Here is an 18,746-nt window from a genome sequence, read left to right on the forward strand (position 1 = left end):
CCTCCACAACTAGACTGAAGAACAAAACAACAGCAACTTGTCTGTTCCCCTTCCCCCAATTCCCCAGCACTGTTCCTATCCCCCCAATACCCCAATAAAAATCTTTTTTAAAAAAAGTGACTTTGTTTTAAAAAAAAAAAAAGGAAAAAAGTTCTGACACATGCCACAACATGGAGGAATCTTGAAGAAATTATGCAAAGTGAAGCCAGTCACAAAACCATAAATACTGTATGATTTCACTTATATGAGGTACCTAGAGTCATTCATACAGGCAGGAAGTAGAATACTGGTTCCAGGTGCTAGGGAGGGGAGAGGGAGTGTTACTGTTTAATAAAGTTTCGCAAGATGAGGAATGATGGCAGTGATGGTTGCACAACAATGGGAGTGTACTTAATACCACTGAACTGTACACTTAAAAACGTTAAAATGGTAAATTTTGTGTTATGTATATTTTACATTAAAAAAAGTCATGCAGGGCTGGCCAAGTTGCACATTGGTTAAAAGTTGGCTTGGGATGCCAGTTCTGAGCAACAGGGCCCTGGTTCGGATCCTGCATTAGGGCCAGTGATGCTACGCCCTCTACAGCTAAGATGGTGAACAACAGCTTGACCTGGAGCTGGGCTGCTCTGAGTCACAGGTGATAGTGTAGGCTGCAGTGGAGCTGCAGTGGGCTGCTGTAAAGCTACCGTGAGTGGCCAGCAGCCAGCGTGAGCTGCCAAGAGCCGCCATGAGTAGCCGTCTAGAGGCCGGCGACCGATCTGCCTCACCCAGAAAGAGCACAATGATAATATCAACATGGGCCAGTGAAGTGACGTCCTCCACAACTAGACTGAAGAACAAAAGGACAGCAACTTGTCTGTTCCCCTTCCCCAATTTCCCAGCACTGTCCCCCTCCACCAATTCCCCAATAAAATCTTAAAAAAAAAAAAAGTCATGCAGAGTTACTATTAGATCAGTTCATCTGATGTGCTATTACAACCTATGGGTCTGCATAGCTGGTTAAAAAGGCTTCAGCCTAGACAGTTTCTCTTGAAGGCTTAGCTCAGTTTACAGTAGCCCCCGCTTATCCTCAAACGATACGTTTTCAAGACGCCCAGCGGATGCCTGCAACCACAGATAGTACCGAACCCTACATATACTATGTGTTTTTCTATCTATACATATTTATGATGAAGTTTAATTTATAAGTTAGGCACAGTAACAGATTAATAATACCTAACAATAAAATAGAATAATCATGACGATATACTGTAGTAAAATTATGTGATCGGGGCATTATTAAGTAAAATAGGGTTATTTGAATGCAAGCGACTGTGATACTGCAACAATGGATCAGATAACCAAGACAGCTAAGTGACTAAAAGGCAGGGAGCATGTGGCGATGCTGGACAAAGGGCTGAGTCACGTCCTGTGCGGGCGGGATTTCATCATGCTATTCAGAGCAGCGTGAAATTTAAAACTTATGAATTGTTTATTTCTGGAATTTTCCATATACCAAGTTTGGTTTTACCACAGTTGGCCGCTGGTAACTGAAACTCTGAAAAGCAAAGGCAGGTGGAGGGCAGGGGGCACTACTGTATCTGTTTTGCTAGTCACAAAGCAGTTTTGTCATGATGTGATTTCCGTTTCAATTCGCAGTTTCCACGCATCTCAGACTAGCTGTTAGCAGAGCTGTCTTTGGCTTTTTTAATCTCCTTTGTTTATTTGTTCATTTGTTTATTACACTTACTTAACCACGAAAAGTAGTGGGTTTGGGATTCCAACCCTCAGCAGCCGTATGTTCAGCCTGGGCTTTTGATTGCAAGGATCCTCCATAGGTTAAAGCAGGTCTTTGCAATCGGCGTAGTCCGTCGTCCCTCATCTCTAACAAATGCAATGCAACAGCATTGACTGCTGTAGGCACCATAAAACATGAAGGTAAACACGACATAGTCAGACCTTTAGGACCTCACATACTGAAGGGCATCAGATACATACACAGGTAAATGATAAATTCTAGAAAGTAAATGATGGCCAGGTAAAGTGTCGATATCTGTGACGGTACTTGCTTACATTTGGTTAAAATCCTTTGACAAAGAAACAAGCCTCCTTTTTGGCTGCTAGAAATGGAATGAGATTCAAATTTAAAATAGGAACACTGCTAGAAAATGAAACACATTAACTTAGGTTTCTCTGACATATAAATGAGGGTGTTAGAATCTTTCCTAGGACTAGATTTAGAAAGAGCAGAAAAAGAAACCAAAGTGATTCCCAGCACATGTGCCATAATCTACAGCTCGGGTCAGCAAATTTTTTCTGTAAAAGGCCAGTTAATAAATATTTTAGGCTTTGCAGGCCATTCGCAGCCAAAGATAGTACATACACAGATGAGCGTGGCTGTATTCCAATAAAACTTTATTTATGAACACTGAAATTTGAATGCAATTTTCACAGGTCATAAAATATTATTCTTCTTTTTAATTCCTTCCAATCATTTGAAAGTGTAAAAACCATTCTTGGCTCTCAGAAGCACAGGCAGCCGGCTGAACCAGCCTGCAGCTATCGTTTGCCAAAGCCCTGCTTTCAAGGCTTGCCTCTCAAAGTGGCCGGCAGTCCAGCAACATCAGCAGCACCCTGGAGCTTGTCAAAATTCCAGCACCCCAAGCCCCACCTCAGGTCCACAGAAGGATAATCTGCATTTGAGGAACATCACCTTGTGTTTGATCTGCACATCCCAGTGTGAGAAGGACTGGGTTAAGGTCTACACAGATGCTGAAGCCAGACTGGTGAGTCCCAGTGCTATAATATAGCTTCTCAGAGAAGTGGCCCTGAAAAAGTCCTGAATATCTCTGTGCCTCTTTCCCCATGAACAAGATGGAGCTGACAGCATTGTCTTCCTCAGCATGGTTGTGAGAATTACACACACACACACCTGAAACAATATTTGTCAGTACTATTACAAAGCCTCACATTATGTTATTTTCACAGCCACCCTCTAGACAAGCACTGTTTACCCCATTTCATGGAAGAAACTGTGGCCCAGGGAATTGGGGACACTTGCCTAGGGTGACAGAACAAAGGTAGGGAAGGTTCAAGAGGACAAAAGAGGACACAGTCCCCAGGAGCCCAGGTCTTCATGTCCACATCTCCTTTCTAACAGTCCACTCTCAGCAGCTTCTTTTAGCCACGTTCCTGAGATAGTCCCCCACTCCTGAGTGGATAGCTCCCCAACTCTGCTGCACAAGGGTCTCCCTGAATCTGTACCCCCAACTACATGTTCATTCCCTTGAAATTTATCTTCCATGAAGCTGTGCAGTGTTTTTTACAACTTCTTTCTAGTTATAGATTGTAAATTTTCCCTCTGCTGAGTCTTGTAGCTGACTGACTGTTTTTCATTATATTTGTAGGGCTCAGGGAAAAAAAAAAAGACAATTCCTTTATTTGCGAATCCTGACATTTATTAGCATAATAAAATTCTCCAGATGAAATTGCAGTTTTCCAGACAGTAATTTCATTCACAGGACAACTTACAAGGAATTTATTTTAAGGCCAGGTAACACCTAAAATATATGACACATACAGAAAGTGCAGGCCCCAAATAAAATAAATGTGTTAGGTATTGAAACCTCAGCTGTTGTCTCTCACATACTAATTAGGGTGACAGGGACAACAGCTCAGGGGTTCAGGTTCTCAGCCTATCTTGGTCTGCTTTCAAAGCTGCTACTAGTTCTAGGAATTAAAACTTGTTTCTAACACCATGAAAAACCATCACATCATATCCCCTTGACATGTGACTGCTAAGCACGAAATACTCATTGCTGTTGTTGTGGTGGTTGTCAGCAATACCTTTCACTTGGACAGAGATTTCATACTTATCATTTAAATGACCTGCCAAAAAACCTAGTGATGGCTCTTCTCGGAGCTTTAGTGCAGCTAAATGGCTTGGACGAAGTCACATAGTTCAAAAGTAGCACAGCCACAGCTAAAATTCGGTTCCTCTGAGTCCAAAAGTAAGAAGGTAATTTTCATAATAATCGGTTGTGGTGTTAAAGTACTTTAGAGTTCAGAAAGCAGGTTTCCTACACCACTGCACTTTAGTCATTCAGGGACCCTAGGAGACAGGCAGATAGGAGGGAAGCCATGGAGGCAGGTTGCACACTTGATATTATTGAGCACATTTGTAGAACACTCCTTACCCTGGCTTCCCCACAAGGCAGAGCCTGTGGCAAATACTTACATGCTGCTGCTTTAGTCAGAAGTGCAATCCCAGGGGAGCAGGAGAAGAGAAGGGGGAGTGAGGAAAAGAAGGGGGAAGGACATTCAGGGGTGGGTGCTGATCTGAATGACCATTATGCTTTGTTTCATTATTACTAGTTGCTTGATCTTGCAGGACTGTCTTCTAAGAGGCCATATGAAGAACTGCCTCTCAGAGAAGTCCCTCCAGGAGGAGAAAGGGAGAATTGATCTACCAGCCACTGTCTCCCACAGATCAAAGGTTCACCACATGGAGAGTTCATTTCCCAGCCTTCTCGGTTTTATGCCTCTGCAGTAACAGAAGATGAAAAGCCCAAAGCACCACACGTGGCCAGGTGTCAGTGGAATATGCTCACATGAAGCCAATCGACACAGGGGGGAAGAGCAGAGCCCATGCAAAATTGGTTGCAGTCGTTGCAACTGGGGTGAAACAAGTGGCCAAGGATCTGAAGAACAGGTAACACAGAGGTGAAGTAGAGCATCAGAGATGTTTGATGCAACTATCACGTAAGGTAAACCAGTTCATTGACATCCCAGAGTCCATTCATCCTTTTACTTTTACCACATACAATGCTGCTAGCATTCAAATACTAGTAAGTTCCAGGGTGGGGAGTTGCAAGCAAGTCTGTTTGATCCTAGAGCCTATATTATTTTCTTCATAGCAAGCTGTCTCTTATGTATATGTCCATAAATGTGAAACTTGAATGTGCACAAACAGACACCATCCCTGAGAGTTATAGAGAGTTAGTGGGAGAACCTTCTTCTTAATAGGAAGAACATACTCAGGACAGTAGAATCAAAATCAAAGGCCTATGAAGGTAATCATTTGAGTAATCTGCATAAAGAGGGCCAAATCCTAGAGAGCAAAGGACTTACCGGATGTCTACAAACCATCCTTGGATTTATAATTCGCCCCAGGTTTGGGGCACATCTATAGGGATGCATGAAACCACTGCCTCAATACTGCAAAATGAGGACCAAGATGTGATTTTAAGACAGAAGAGGCATAGCAGAAGAAAAGGCAGATGAGGAAGGTATGGCAGTGTCAGTCACCTGTTCTGGAAGCTGGGGTTCGGAAGCTTTAGTAATTCCCATGACAATATCAATGAGGGTAATAATGAGCATCGTTAAAGATGCATCTTCAATGTTTTCCATATGAATCCTTTACAATATTTCTTCTATAATCTCCCTGACTTTATGAACAGTGACAGGTAGGAAATAACTTACTAGAAATCATTGGTGATCAATGTTGGAAAACTTCCAGAAGTGCATTTATTCAACAAACATTTTATTGAATATCTAGCATATGTTATACTCAGAGTTCGGCACTGGAATTATTTTGGATTATAAAAACATGATTCATGGGCTCTCGAAGCTGAGTTTAGAGCAGCCATGACAAGCAGGCTTCATCTCCTGAGGTCATGTCTGAACTCTTCATGAAAGAGTTGCATCAGTTATTAGCGATTTCTGTCCTGGGCCCTGGGTTGAGGACCAGCAGCACATACACCGTATATTTCATATCCCTTGAGATGTAATAATCTACTTAATCCTCTGGATGGGGGTGGATCTTCCAGAAGGCCATAGAATTTGAGCTTGGAAGTTCTTCAGTTGAGTTCAAAAAAAAGGATTCCCAAAGGAGTTCAATTGACAAGGGAATAAAAGTCATTCGAACAACAGATGGTAGTCTGGCGGGCTGTCCCTCTGTCCACAGGGTCTCTGCAGCAGCTCTCCCCCTGAAACAGTGATAATTTCCTCCTAAAAAAAATAGAAATATTCACTTATAATCAAGAAAGGAAAACAAGTATCCCAAGCATCCACCAGACAGAGACCAGTTCAAGATAGAAAGACTAAGAATATGTGACTGCCTCCTTCTCACTCAAATTTCTAGAAATTAAAAAAAAAATCTGCTTTTAAAAAAAAATTTATAAAAGTATGGGAGTATAAGAAGAAAGCTGTCAACAGAGCAAAAATGTTGAAGGATACTTGAAAACCAAAAGATACACAAGATGAAATCATCAAAGGAGTTAATGTGGGGCGGGGCTAAAACAAGCATCAGTGAGACAGGTTGGGGACCCCCAGACAGCAGAGGTCTTTGCCTCAGGCATGTCAGAAAGTAAGGAGAGGCACACAGTTTCTTGGAAGGCCAAAGAAACCCACAAAGTTCAGATGCTCCCATGCCCAAAAGATGAGCTACTCACTATCAACTCCAACCCTGAAAGCACAAAGAGACTGGATTTGGGGAACAGGAACTGTATCTGCTGATGGATAAATAAGAAATTCAAAGTTTAAAAATTACCTCCTAGCTCAAAATTTATAAATATTTAAGAAAAATCATTACCACAAAAGAAAGATGCCAAACTCAACAACAGAGCTGACTCCCAAGAAAATATCAAGTTTCTAATACAGAAAGAGACTTTAAAAGATGTGTATTAATCTCCTCAGTGGAATAAGATGATAAATCATCCATGAAACAAGAATGGGCTATTATGGAAAAAAAAAAGAACCAATAAAGAAGCTGGAAATGAAAAGGGTGCCCATTTAAATTACAAGAAAAATTTCAGTGGAAGAGCAGAATGGACGTGGCTGAAGAGCAATGTAGTCGCTGGAAGAATTGATACATCAATAAGAAAGCGACATCTAAGTGGAAACAAGGACAAAGGATGTGAACAGACAATCCACAGAAGAAATCCAAGTGGCCATTAGATGTATGAAAAGAGCCTCAGCATCAGCGGTAATCAGAGACATGCAAGCTAAACAACAGTGAGATTCAGTGTCTGCCCATCAGATGGGAAAAAATTAAAATGACTGATAATCCCGTGTTGGCAGCAGTGTTCGGGGAAACAGCCTCATATAGTTTTGGCAGGAGTATGAATCGGCGCTACATTTTTAGAGGGCAATCTGGCAGATCTTTGCAAATTAAAATGTGCATGGTCTTCTCTCCAGCAATTCCAATGTGAGGGATCCGTCTGAGAGAAATACTCGTATGTATGCCCAAAGTGACTATGCAAGAAGTCTCTGCAGCACTGTTTGTGATTGTGAAAACCCGGAAGCTATCTATGTAAGTGGCCATCAAAAGGAGGATGAATAACTAAACTGCAATATACATCCATACCGTGGGACGCCATAGGCATTTACGAGGCTGCAGCACATGTATTCACATAGGAAGATCTCATAGACATATTTCAGTAACAGCCAAGTCCTAATAACGTAGATGTCAGGTGCATTGTTTTAGCACGTTGCAGTGATATCTCACTGAAACCTCACAGTGACAAAGAGGTGAGCGCTATTATTAAACCCATCTCACTGAGGAGGGAAGTAAGGCACAAAAGTTTGAGTAGTTGCCCAAAGTCATACACAATAATGAAGGAAGGCTTTAAAATGGGGCAGCCTGATTGTAGAGACATGTTTTTATAAAATACCTTCTAGGATATATTAAGCATGTTTAAAAAATCAAATTGCTGAGCTGTTGGTAAAGGAGATTATTCAATTTATGTGAAAAACAATAAAACTATGTATTTCCTTATGTACATACATTTTTTTTAATGAATACCCAGAAAATAGTTGGATAGGTACAGGGCAAACTGATCATTTAAGGTGGATGGAAATGGGGATTTGAAATGAACAAGGCTTTCACTTTGTATTGTATTTGGATTTTTTTGGAATGTAATCATAAATGAATTGTGTAATTAAAAATTTAACTTATAAAATTGGCCACCAGATATCCATCCACATGAGCACAGATGAGCTCTCTCTTTAGTGTTAGAAATGAAACTGGCAATCTCAAAGCTTAGATTTGGGAGAGAGTAAAGACCTTCACAGACATCTGGTCTAGCCTTCCTATGCAGGAATCTGCCACAGCATCTCTGAGAGACGGACATTTACCCCTTGCCTGAGTACTTACAGGGACAGGGAGCTTGTCACTGCTCAAAGCAGCTTATCTGAGACAGGGACAACAAACAATGTGGTTTAGGGGAAAAGCACAAGCTTTAGAGGCTTAACTCCTGGACCAGCCATGAACACTTAGCCAAGTTACACAAGCTCCCTTTCCTGATCTGTGAAATAGGGCTGATCTGCCGCCCTCACAGAGCTATAGTGAAGATTACCATATTTCCTCATGTATAAGACACACCTCTTTTTGAAAAATTTGGGGTCTAAAAACTGGGTGCATCTTATATAGTGGTTGTAGATTTCAAATGCCATAGATGGAACTGAGGACGAGGCAATATATGAAGACACTGATTCGTCATCAGACACAGATGAGGACAAGCTAATGGTTGGGAGTTTTGACAGTGATGAAAAGTTGTATGAACTTTATGATGAATAAAACTTGAGTTCAATAACTTTATGTAAAATTTTTCAAATTTCGGGCCCCAAAATTAAGGTGCATCTTATACATGGGAGCATCTTATACATGGGGAAATACGGTAAAGGAGAACATGGACCTAAAAGCAACAAGTACAGCTCCTGACACAGAGAAGGTCCCCATATCCACACGTCCCCTCCCTCTCTCTTTCCTATAGTTGTTAGAAAGCTCTTCCCAACACAAGGAGAAAGCTGTCTTGATCCTGGTTCGTCTAGCTTTCTAAGCAGTCCTCTTCTCCCAGTGTCTAGGTATTTGTAAATGGGTGACTTTCTGTGTACTTCACTTATAAGATCAGGTTAAGAGCTAACTGTCCCTAGATCCCTGGGGATATCCATGAAGGAAAACCCAAGAGTCCCTATTAGAGCAAAAGCCCAATGAGACAGTCAAGTAATTCCGTGGAACTTTCTACCTGTGCAAAGTTCAGGCAGATGGTGGACCCTTGAGCTGTCTTTCAGAATCCCTGGGTCCCATCCTTCCAGGTCATCGAGTTCCACTTTGTCTTTCTCCCACTTACCACTCCTGCCAACAGCCATATTAATACAGAAATTGCTTCTTTCTACTTACATTATTTAGAAGGCAACATCTTTCTCAATGTGAGGTCCATGGCCAGGGAACAAATAACAAAAGGAGTTCTGAGAATCAAGAACTTCCATACCACTTTACAGGTACCAAGTACTGTTATGCACATCCTCTCATTTAATGCTCGTAGGATCTGAGCTAAGCATTATTTACAACCATTTGCCCGGCTAGGAAAGTAAAGCTCAGTGAGACTATGGAGTCTGTCCAAGGTCACACATGTATTACGTGGTAAAGCTGTCGTTGGAACAAGACAGAGTAACGCCATGAGAAAAGCTTCTCTAACCACAGGGTTACTTGGTATGCTTTAACTAACTCTACAAAGCTGCCAGAAGCCTGCCCAGAATGGCCTCAAGAGGGACATCTCGGGAATGAGTTGGGGGTGAGACATGGGCTTGGACAGAAAGCTGGTCAATAAGTCCATAAGTGTTGACAGTAGGGAATACTCAGGTACTCGAGGTGAGAGGGGGCTGGGGACCAGGGTTAGCGGTGCCCGCATGGGTCAGAGGGTAAGCCAGAGAGAAGAGCTAGATTGCCTGGTCTACACACCTTCTGGTCTCTTCTACCCCGATGTGCCACATCCTGTGACTCTAAGGACCACCTAGGGTTGCCTGCTTACTCTCCACCCCCATCTCTTAGAATGCCTGTAGCCTGGCTCTCCCTTTGGAGCTCAAGTTTCTACCAATTTCACCCCCCAATCAGCACCTCTAAGAGCGATACCTTGTGGAAATCAATGAGATCGGTGAGTGTTGCGTGGCGATTGGGATCCACTCCCAGGAAGCTGTAAAAATCTCCGGAGGCATCCACAAGAAAGTGCTTGAACCCTTTCTGCAGACGGTAGGAGAGGGTATAACCCCAGATTTTCTCGCTGACCCGGACTAGAAATGCTCCCTCGGTCATGTTCTCAAGAAGGTCTTCTGCATCTTCTCGGCTAATAATTCCTGGTTTCAAAAAGAAAAAGAAAAATGTCAGTTGCCCCCACTCGCCCCCATCCCTGTTCATCCCTGCCCCTCAGTCTCTGTCCAAGGAAGGGTGGGGTCTCGGGGGCCATCCAGCATTTGCCTCAGTCCACTGAGGGGCCGTGTTGGCCCAAAGCAACCAGCTGTGAGCCTGGGGACAGTTTCTACTAAGGACCTGAATTTAGCTTTCCTCTAAATTAAGCCACACTAATTTGGATTAATTGGGTAATCAAAGAATTAGTAATGAGCTGGAATTGTAGCATTTATCGATCACAAATAGAAGTCAACAAGCATTGCCCTGTGGAGAGCCTTAAGAGACTTGCTTTAACAACGAGACCAGTGTGACTTATGATTCCTGCCTCAGTACTTCTCTGGTACCCATAAAGGAACACCTTAAAACAGTATTTCCTCTTAAGACGTAACAAGATTTCCTCTGTCTACCTGTGGACACTAGGCAAACAATTTCTTAATAGAGGCACACAGCTAGGCTTCACCTGAGCTCAAAGAACAAAATGTTCTCAGGTTCTGCAGTCCTACACTATACACAATGTGGTTTCACCCCAGTGTGGAAGCAGGTCTGGCCTTGGAATGGTTTCTGTCAGCAGCTCTCCCCCGAAAGGCTTTTAGGGCACCACTCTCATCTGGGTAGTGTGCATTTAGTGGATGGGCTCTGGAGGGCAGGGCAGTGGGAAGATGGGCGTAGTCAGAAGACCTAGATGACCCACCCAGCTCTGCCCTCACCTGGCTATATAGTCTTCAGCCCAGCCTTCAACTTCTCCAATATCCTTGACATTTAAGTGGTAATCTTAACCCATTTACTTCAAAGGTATGTTACGACTTTCAAGGCAGATAAATAATTTAAAACCATTTCATAAACTGAGAAGAGCTGTGGAAAAGCTGGCTACTGTTATCATCTGTTATTTTGTGGGGAGAGGTGAATTACAACAAATGGTCCTTTTACACACTCACTTGTTTACCCTCTACATACATCCAGTGGGGTTACTGACAGCCAGTGAGGTAGCAGAGGGTAGAAGGACGCTGGGCTGCTCACCCCCGTGACTTTGAAAGGTGCCACACACTTGGGACTTCTCCCGCACTGTCCCCGATGCCACTCCCTACCCACCTGCAGGCCCTCCCCTCTTTTCTCTCCCCTTAACAGGAGGCACAACAGGATGTCCCTTGTGCCCAAAGCAGAGGACAGAGGCAAGCACTCTGTCACCTGTCCCCCTTTTAAAGACAGCCAGCACAATTGGAAGCTATCTCTTTCCTCCTTGCCCAGGACTTGCCAAGGGACAATCAAGTCAGCCAACTCCTCCCCATCCAGGCTACAACATATAAGAAGAGTTATATAGGCAAAGAGAGAGAGGGAAGAAAATGGAAGCCCTCCCCCCACTATGGAACACATGAAGAATCACACACACGTCCCACACAGGGGGGAGGATACCCCCTGGAGCTGCTCCCTGGAGGACTTAGTGGCTTCAGCCAGAGAGACAGTGGCGAACAAAAGAGGATGAAAGGGCACATCAGGAATCGGTCAAAAGATTCAGCACTGCCCCTCACCCACTTCCCAGCCCCAACGCCAGAGGACCTAGACCTAAAAGATGGCTGCAGTGGGGAGATAAGTAAGGGGAGACAGAGGCACAGTAGAGGCTGGGAGGAAGAAGAACTAGAAGATGTCACCCCCGTCCCCACCCCACGCACCTCAAGCTGAAGCCCAGCCTAGACTTGGGTTTGGGGAGAAGTTGAGTGTTACATTGGGTGGGAGACTCAACAGTCATATTTGAATGTGACTTGATTCTTTAATATCTAAAAGTGACCAGTAACACCAACATGACAATGTCATGTCTCTCCTCCATCTAAAGCCCTCAAATGGGCTCCCACTGATCTCTAGCAGAGTCTGCCTTGGGAACGATGGACACTGGGCCCCTGCCTGCCTTGCCCACCTCTTAGGCTCACCTCGTGTGCCCTAACCACCTGCTCTCCAGAAGCCTCCCTGTTCAGAAGCTTCATCCTCATTCCCAGCCCCCTGTGTCTCAGCTGGCCCTGAGTGCTCACAGAAGGACTCCTCTTTTCTCCCAGGAATCACAGGCTGCTGGTCACCTACACTCCACCTTTGTGCAAGTTAGAAAACGATGTCCCTCTGAGTGGCTGAACTAGAAAAGGGTGGCTCTCTGGGCCAGATTGGCAAAGCTCACATTTCTGCATTTCGCTCCCTCCTCCCCCAACTAGCCCCCTTGACAGGGTCCCTTTCTTCAGTGTACAACCTGCTCAACCCTACCAGGAAATGGTTTCTCTCTCAGGAGGCTACAGGGGATATCCCACCTTGGGGCTTTCATAACATCCTGCCCCGACTCTACAGTATATTAGTAAACTGGCTGTGAACAGAGCCTGTGGCAGCCATGCAAGCGTGCTGCTCAGGCCTCCCTTCAAGAGAGACCCCTGCTGCAAAAAGCAGCATGGGGACAGGCAGCCTCCAGCCACTGCACCTTCAGAATCCATTGCTGAGGCACGCTCTCCTCAGGTTGCTGCCAGTGCAGGGAGTGCTAGACTGAGTACCCCCTGACTCAGGAGGTTCAATGACTGAGCACAGGGGTAGCAGAGCCACCATTCCTACCCAGTGTGGGGCTCCTCTAGTGAGCAGCCTTTGCTCAGGGGCTTCCCGTCAGCCAGACTGAGATCTTCTCTGAGCTGCACTCCAATACCAGGCTCTGCCTCCCAATCGTCCCTCCTTCCCCCTCTCCCCTCACAGGTGTCAGGCCTGTACCACATCTGCAAACTCTCCCCCCTTCTTCTGCGCTATCTCCCCTTTATCCTTCACAGGCATTTCCTCCAATAAATCTCTTGCACTTCTGCTTCCTTCAAGACCCGAATGGACACCAAAGATTTATCTTTGTACCCCAAGTGCCTGAGATGTCATGGGGTTTGTTTGGAGCAGAGATCAAGTGTGTGGATGAAAATCACAGCTAGGGGCTTGATCAGTAGGTGGCCTTGGGCAGGGTACTTAAGTCCCTCTGAAACCCAGTTCAATGTCCTCATGTATGAAGAGGTACTAATAATACACCTACATCATGAAGTCGTTTGAGAATTCATTAAATTAATGCATGAAGGTGCTCATCACAGTGCCTGAGAACATAATGCCTGTCTAATGCAATGTCACTCATCTGCATTGGATACACTAAGCATACTACATGGGTGCTAGTGTTAGGTGCTACCTTCTGCTGGGAGTAGCAATGGTCACAGTACTGCCAGGCTATGTCACCCCCACCTAGTCCTTTCAAATACTGGCTGCTGAGGGTGACTTCCCCTGAAAGGAACAGTCCATGGGCCATTCCTAGGAGACTCTTCAGGTATCTCCATAGTAAACATCTGTGTATTCTGCCCCCTCTTCGATACTTACCTAGAAATCAAAATTGCTATTTGGCCCAAGACCAAAGGTGACACATTCTCATATAGTTCAGGATGGCAAAGACCACTTCACAGAAAACCCAGCCCCTGAGAGAACTGATTACTGGCTAGGAGACATGTAGGATGCTTGCAAGAAGCTGTTATGTTTTCCTGCCCCCCTTCACTCTGCCCTCCCCTTCTCTCTCTCTCTCCCCCTGGATTGCCTCTAAGCCAAGTATTCTGAAAACACAGCATTAATCATATCCCACCCCATCCCACTTCTGTCCCTTCTAAACACTCTACAATCTCCTGGCTAAAGAAAGAGGAGAGGGCCTCACATCGCCGCTTCTGGTTGGGGAGAGAGCACACCATTGGGACCACGAAAACTTTCTAGTTTTGCTAATGACCAGGGTTGGCTGAGGCATGGCCTTACCAGAAGATGGTCCAGGGTAGTTGTTCTAGAATGATCACTGGAGAATGTAACTACAGGTCCTTTCTAAGCTGATTCTCATCCCTTACAATGGGAAATGTAGTTTTTTTATTGTTCCTCTCCTTCCTTTATTTCTTCCTTTTTTCTTTCTTCCCTTTAACAAATATTTATTAAGTACTCTCTAGGAGCCAGGCCCCATGCTGAGCATCTAAAGTCAGCACTGAATGAGACATAGTTCCTGCCTTCTGAAAGCTCTGACTCTGGACAGAAATAAAGATTGGTATAAATTATAAAAAAAAAAAAAGGCTCACTGTAACCAGTAGTAATGAAGGCCACGTGGGGTATGGCCCCAGCTGCTATGGTCCCACCTAGGGAAGGTGCCCACGCAGCTCTGGAGCCCAGAAATGGAAGTGACAGTTAGACTGAAAACAAAGACTAAAAGACAGGAAAGGCAAGGAAGGCAGTTTGCAAAAGGAATTAGCACATGGTTCTTTGTGGCTGGAGGAAGGGCTAACGTAGCAGCTGGGCAGTGGCAAGGTACATAGAAGTAGGCAGGGGTCAGGCCCCAAAGCACTCTCCATACCATTAAAAGAATTATAGATTTAATCCTGAGGGCAATCGGGAGCTACTGATGTTTCCTAAATAGAGGAATATGTGAATGTTCAAGGGTGGAAAATGGATTCAAGGGGTACAAATTGGAGGCATACAAGCCAGGGATTTCAACCCCGTGAGGGCTTCCTCTTCTAAATATTGCTTCACAGCTACATTTCCACAGTTATGGCATTGAAATGCAGCCCCCAGGCCACTAGGCTGCCAGAAATGGCTTCCATTTTGAGGCAGAGAGGCAAAAGGACACAAAGGGGGTCACATGAGAAGCTTCCTGCCAGAGCCAACACTGGGCATCAGCCCTGTGGCCTCATTGCATTAGTCCTCCTAACAACCCTCATAACTGAAGACACTGAGGGTCAGCAAGAGAAGTGACCTTCCCAAGGTCACAGAGCTATTAAGTGGTGGAGCCAGAATTGGAACTCAGGTCCTCAGACTTCAAGTCCAGTGCTCTTTGCTCTACACCATGTTATCTCACACAGAGGACAGTAAGTGCTGTGAAAGACTGAAGGAGATGGATGAGGCCTGTATAAGTCAGGACGGGCTTCGTATAGACAATGAAGTGGGGTGTGAAGTGGACCTTGAAGGCTGGATAGACTCTGTGTGCAGTAAGGAGTGCTGATGAGGGGAAGAAGGGATATGATGAGAGAAACATGACACATGGAATGACACATCCATGGGACATTTATCTAAACATAGCATAAGAGAAGTTTAATCTTAGTCTCAGGAGGTTAAAAAACATGTAGTATGGGATGAAAGGTCTAACACATGTATAATCTGAATCTCAATGAGGAGAGAATGGAGAGGAAGGAATATTTAAAGAGCAAATGGTGGAGAATTAATCAGAGACACAGAACAGTGAAACTGCACAAAGCTACTCCATGTCTCATTTTGCCAACCAGAGAGAAAAGGCAGTTTACCTACAAAGAAGAAACAATTAGACGAATGGTTGACTTTTCAGTTGCAACAACTGAAGCCAGAGGACAATGGGATAATATTTTCAGTATGCCTAGAGAAAAATAACGGTGCTTAATGAAACTCTTTCAAGGAGAAGGGCAAAATAAAGACATCTTCAGAAAAAATTTTCAGAGTTGACGACTAAGGAAATTCTAAAGGATGCACTTCTGGTAGATGAAATATGATCCTGGATAGAGAATGTGAGATGTTAGAAAGAATTATGAGCATAGACACTGTAGGTCAACTTTAAAAAAATATATTGACTTACAAAATGATAATGATAATGGATAATTTGAGGGTTTAAAAAAGTAGAACCATAACACAGGACATCTTATCGGGAGAAATATGATTGGAACTAAAAAATTCTGTCCATTTAGAAAGATGGTAAAGATATATATTATCTTAAAAATACATTAAGTATACACATTAAATCATCTAAATAAACCACTAAAAGATAGGCATTGAGAGTGGTATAACCTCCAAACAGCAGAGGTGGAAAAATACAATGAGAAAAAAAAATGTTTTTTCAATAAAGCATGAAACAAGCTAATAACTGAAGAAGAAATACACTATGGTTCCACTTATATTAAATTGAAACGCCCACAAAGCTAAAAACGCTATAGTATTTGGAGACTAAGAAATACAGCAAAGAAATGAGGGACAAAATATTCAGGATGGGGATCACATCTGGTAGAAGGAGGAGGCTAGCATGGTGAACAGCATACAAGGCCTTTCAAGGGCTGGTGGTGTTTTCACTTTCTAAGCTTCCTTTATGCCCTTCACATATATATGTGCATATACTGAATATATTCAGTGTTTAATATTTTTAAAATATTTTAATATTATTGCTCTGCAATAAAACACATCACGGCTATGACCTTCATTCAAAATTGGTCAATGTCCTTTAGGGAATGGGGAGATTATCACCAAGAAATAAATTGATCACTATAACTGTCAAAGTTGGCTGTCTTGAGTCTCTAGAGCATGACTCTAAGCACTGGCCCACTCCCAAAGAGCCTAGTTTAAATCATTTTGGATACACCAAGCATCAGCAACATTTAAAATCTTCTCATGTAATTCTAATATGTAGCGAAATTTGAGACTCACTGAGCTAGAGAGTAGTCTTACAAGCCAGGACTGACAAAGACGTACACAGTGATTTTTACATTCTAGAAACTCCCTGTATGTTCAGAGTACTAGTCAGAGGTTTGAACACAGAGTTTTATAGACCTTCTCTAGAGAGATATAGGATAGATCCTATGAGGAGTCCCTGCCAGACAAAAAAGAGCTTTTCCTGGGCTGGGGCTGAAGGAGAGGGGGAGAAGGACAGAAAAAAATGCTCTCACTCACTCTTCTGCACCCCACCGCCCAGAGAGATTGGGAAGGTAGCTGAAAGTAGAGGAGTCCTGTATTGCAATGTTTGTGGAGATTTAGCAGGTGCTGCGTGCCTGCCTCATGTAGACACGGCCAGGCAAAAATGGTGTATTTGGAGAGAGAACAGTCTAGAGATGGTGGCTTCCAGCCTCTGAGTTCCTGCGAGGCACGGGAGGAGTTCCAGGACTTCTGCCAGGTTCTCGTGTGGGATTTGGAACATGGAGGTGGAGCAGCCCTCACGTCTGGCTGCTGGGAACAGAGACTGGATCAGCCTTGTGGAGAGCCATCGGCACCCCTGGTCAACTTAAGTGCATGTGTACCTTCTGGCTCAATTCCAATCCTGAGATACATTATAAAGAAATCATTATGTAGATTCATAAGAGTCCAGTGCAAGGAAATTAACTGATTCTTAGATTAATTCGTGTGGTGATGAGTTGGAGGCCATCTGGTTTTCCACGATTCGGGGAGTGGAGGGGCAAAATTAAGTGGCTACACCCCATGGAGTACAGGGCAGCAATTAGAAATGATAGACCAGAACAGAGCATGGATCTCATAGCAGACTGCTCAGTGAGATAAAGTAAGAAACACCAGTGATACTTAGAACACCTCACCTTTCATGCACAGGTACATAAGTACAGGGTAGGAGGGCTAGATTCTGGGATTGGTGGTGGCAGCAGCAGCATTTATTACTCTTTCCAAATCCCAGAATAAAAATCAGGCTGAGCAACTAAAGAGCAAAATCAAAAGTGCACGGACTATATTTAAAACAAAACTAGATGCCAAGGTATCCCCAGGAACCCCAAATACAAATGGGGGTGGGAACAAACGATCAACACAAGACCTTTATGATATCAAGTGTGTACACAAGAGGAAGAAGAAGCAACAAGGATGACCAATGGACCTGAGAGCAGGGAACAGGAATTTGTTGGAAAGCAGGAAGCCAACGTGAGAACAGCAGCTGAAATGAAGAAGGGATGTGCCCTCCCCAGTCCTTGGAGAGTATGAGAAGCCCACGGCGAGACCCTCCAGGGCCACCTTCTACCATTGGAATGGAATCTAACTTGAGCAAGACAGGGGCAAAAAGAAGGAAGAAGAAGTTCCAGACCCACACGGGGGACGGGAGCAAAGCTGGTATGCCAGGAAGCAGGCTGCCGGATTTGTGAAGACTTCCCATCCGCAACAGAGTAGGAGGCTCTGTGGAGTGTAAAACACTTTCCAGGCCCTTGTTTCTTTGAACAGGTCAGGAAAACTACTTTCACATAAAAATTAGCCACAGAAAAGCATCAAGGTCAAATCACATAAAACATTTTCAAGAGAAAAATAAAAAGAAAAGGAAGAGCAGAATAACATCCCTACGGGAGATACATATACAATATATTATCTCCTGTAAATACATACACGAGAACCCTTTCAACAGATATAGGTTAAACTTACCAGAAAGGCTGCTTATTGAGGAGGAAGGAGAATGTGGGGAGAGAGTGGAGATAAAGGAGAATAAGTAAACAAAGAAACAAGGGATAGCTTTTTTCTTCCAATAATGATAAACTATGGGGGCAGGGAAGGGAAGAGGTGACCAGTTAACTCAACCCTCAGGATTTAGGGTTGTTGTTGTTGTTGTTGTTGTTAAACAGGTAGAGATCTGTAAGAGCATGGTCCAGCTCCCTAAGGGGCCACCAAGAAAAGAAGCAAGGTGACCCCAGAATCTCGGCTTGGGGGTGGCCGGCCTTGGCCAACAGGAGTTGATAGGAGTTGCTGAAACTCGGAAGCCCCAGCGGGAAGCAAGGTAGGGCCACGTCACATTTGGGGGATGATCCAGGTGGGTGAGGGGGTGCCCAGGCCCCGGCTGTGCCTGGGATCTGACAGT

The 18,746-nt window shown here is 44.1% G+C and overlaps 1 protein-coding gene across 1 annotated transcript; it reads right to left on the reverse strand.

Annotated features, from left to right (window-relative positions):
• Positions 1 to 3,489: 3,489 nt before the first annotated feature.
• LOC109378008 (SH2 domain-containing protein 4B-like) lies at positions 3,490 to 18,354 on the reverse strand. The gene is made up of 3 exons (XM_019634469.1): positions 18,317 to 18,354; positions 9,893 to 10,113; positions 3,490 to 5,988 (listed from the first exon to the last, which is right to left on the reverse strand). Exons 2-3 carry the CDS (start codon positions 10,070 to 10,072, stop codon positions 5,896 to 5,898), a joined length of 273 nt encoding a protein of 90 aa, XP_019490014.1. The 5' UTR covers positions 10,073 to 10,113; positions 18,317 to 18,354; the 3' UTR covers positions 3,490 to 5,895.
• Between the last annotated feature and the right edge of the window lie 392 nt (positions 18,355 to 18,746).

The sequence above is a fragment of the Hipposideros armiger genome, unplaced genomic scaffold (genome assembly GCF_001890085.2).
Source record: "Hipposideros armiger isolate ML-2016 unplaced genomic scaffold, ASM189008v1 scaffold_1689, whole genome shotgun sequence".
Classification (NCBI taxonomy): domain Eukaryota; kingdom Metazoa; phylum Chordata; class Mammalia; order Chiroptera; family Hipposideridae; genus Hipposideros; species Hipposideros armiger.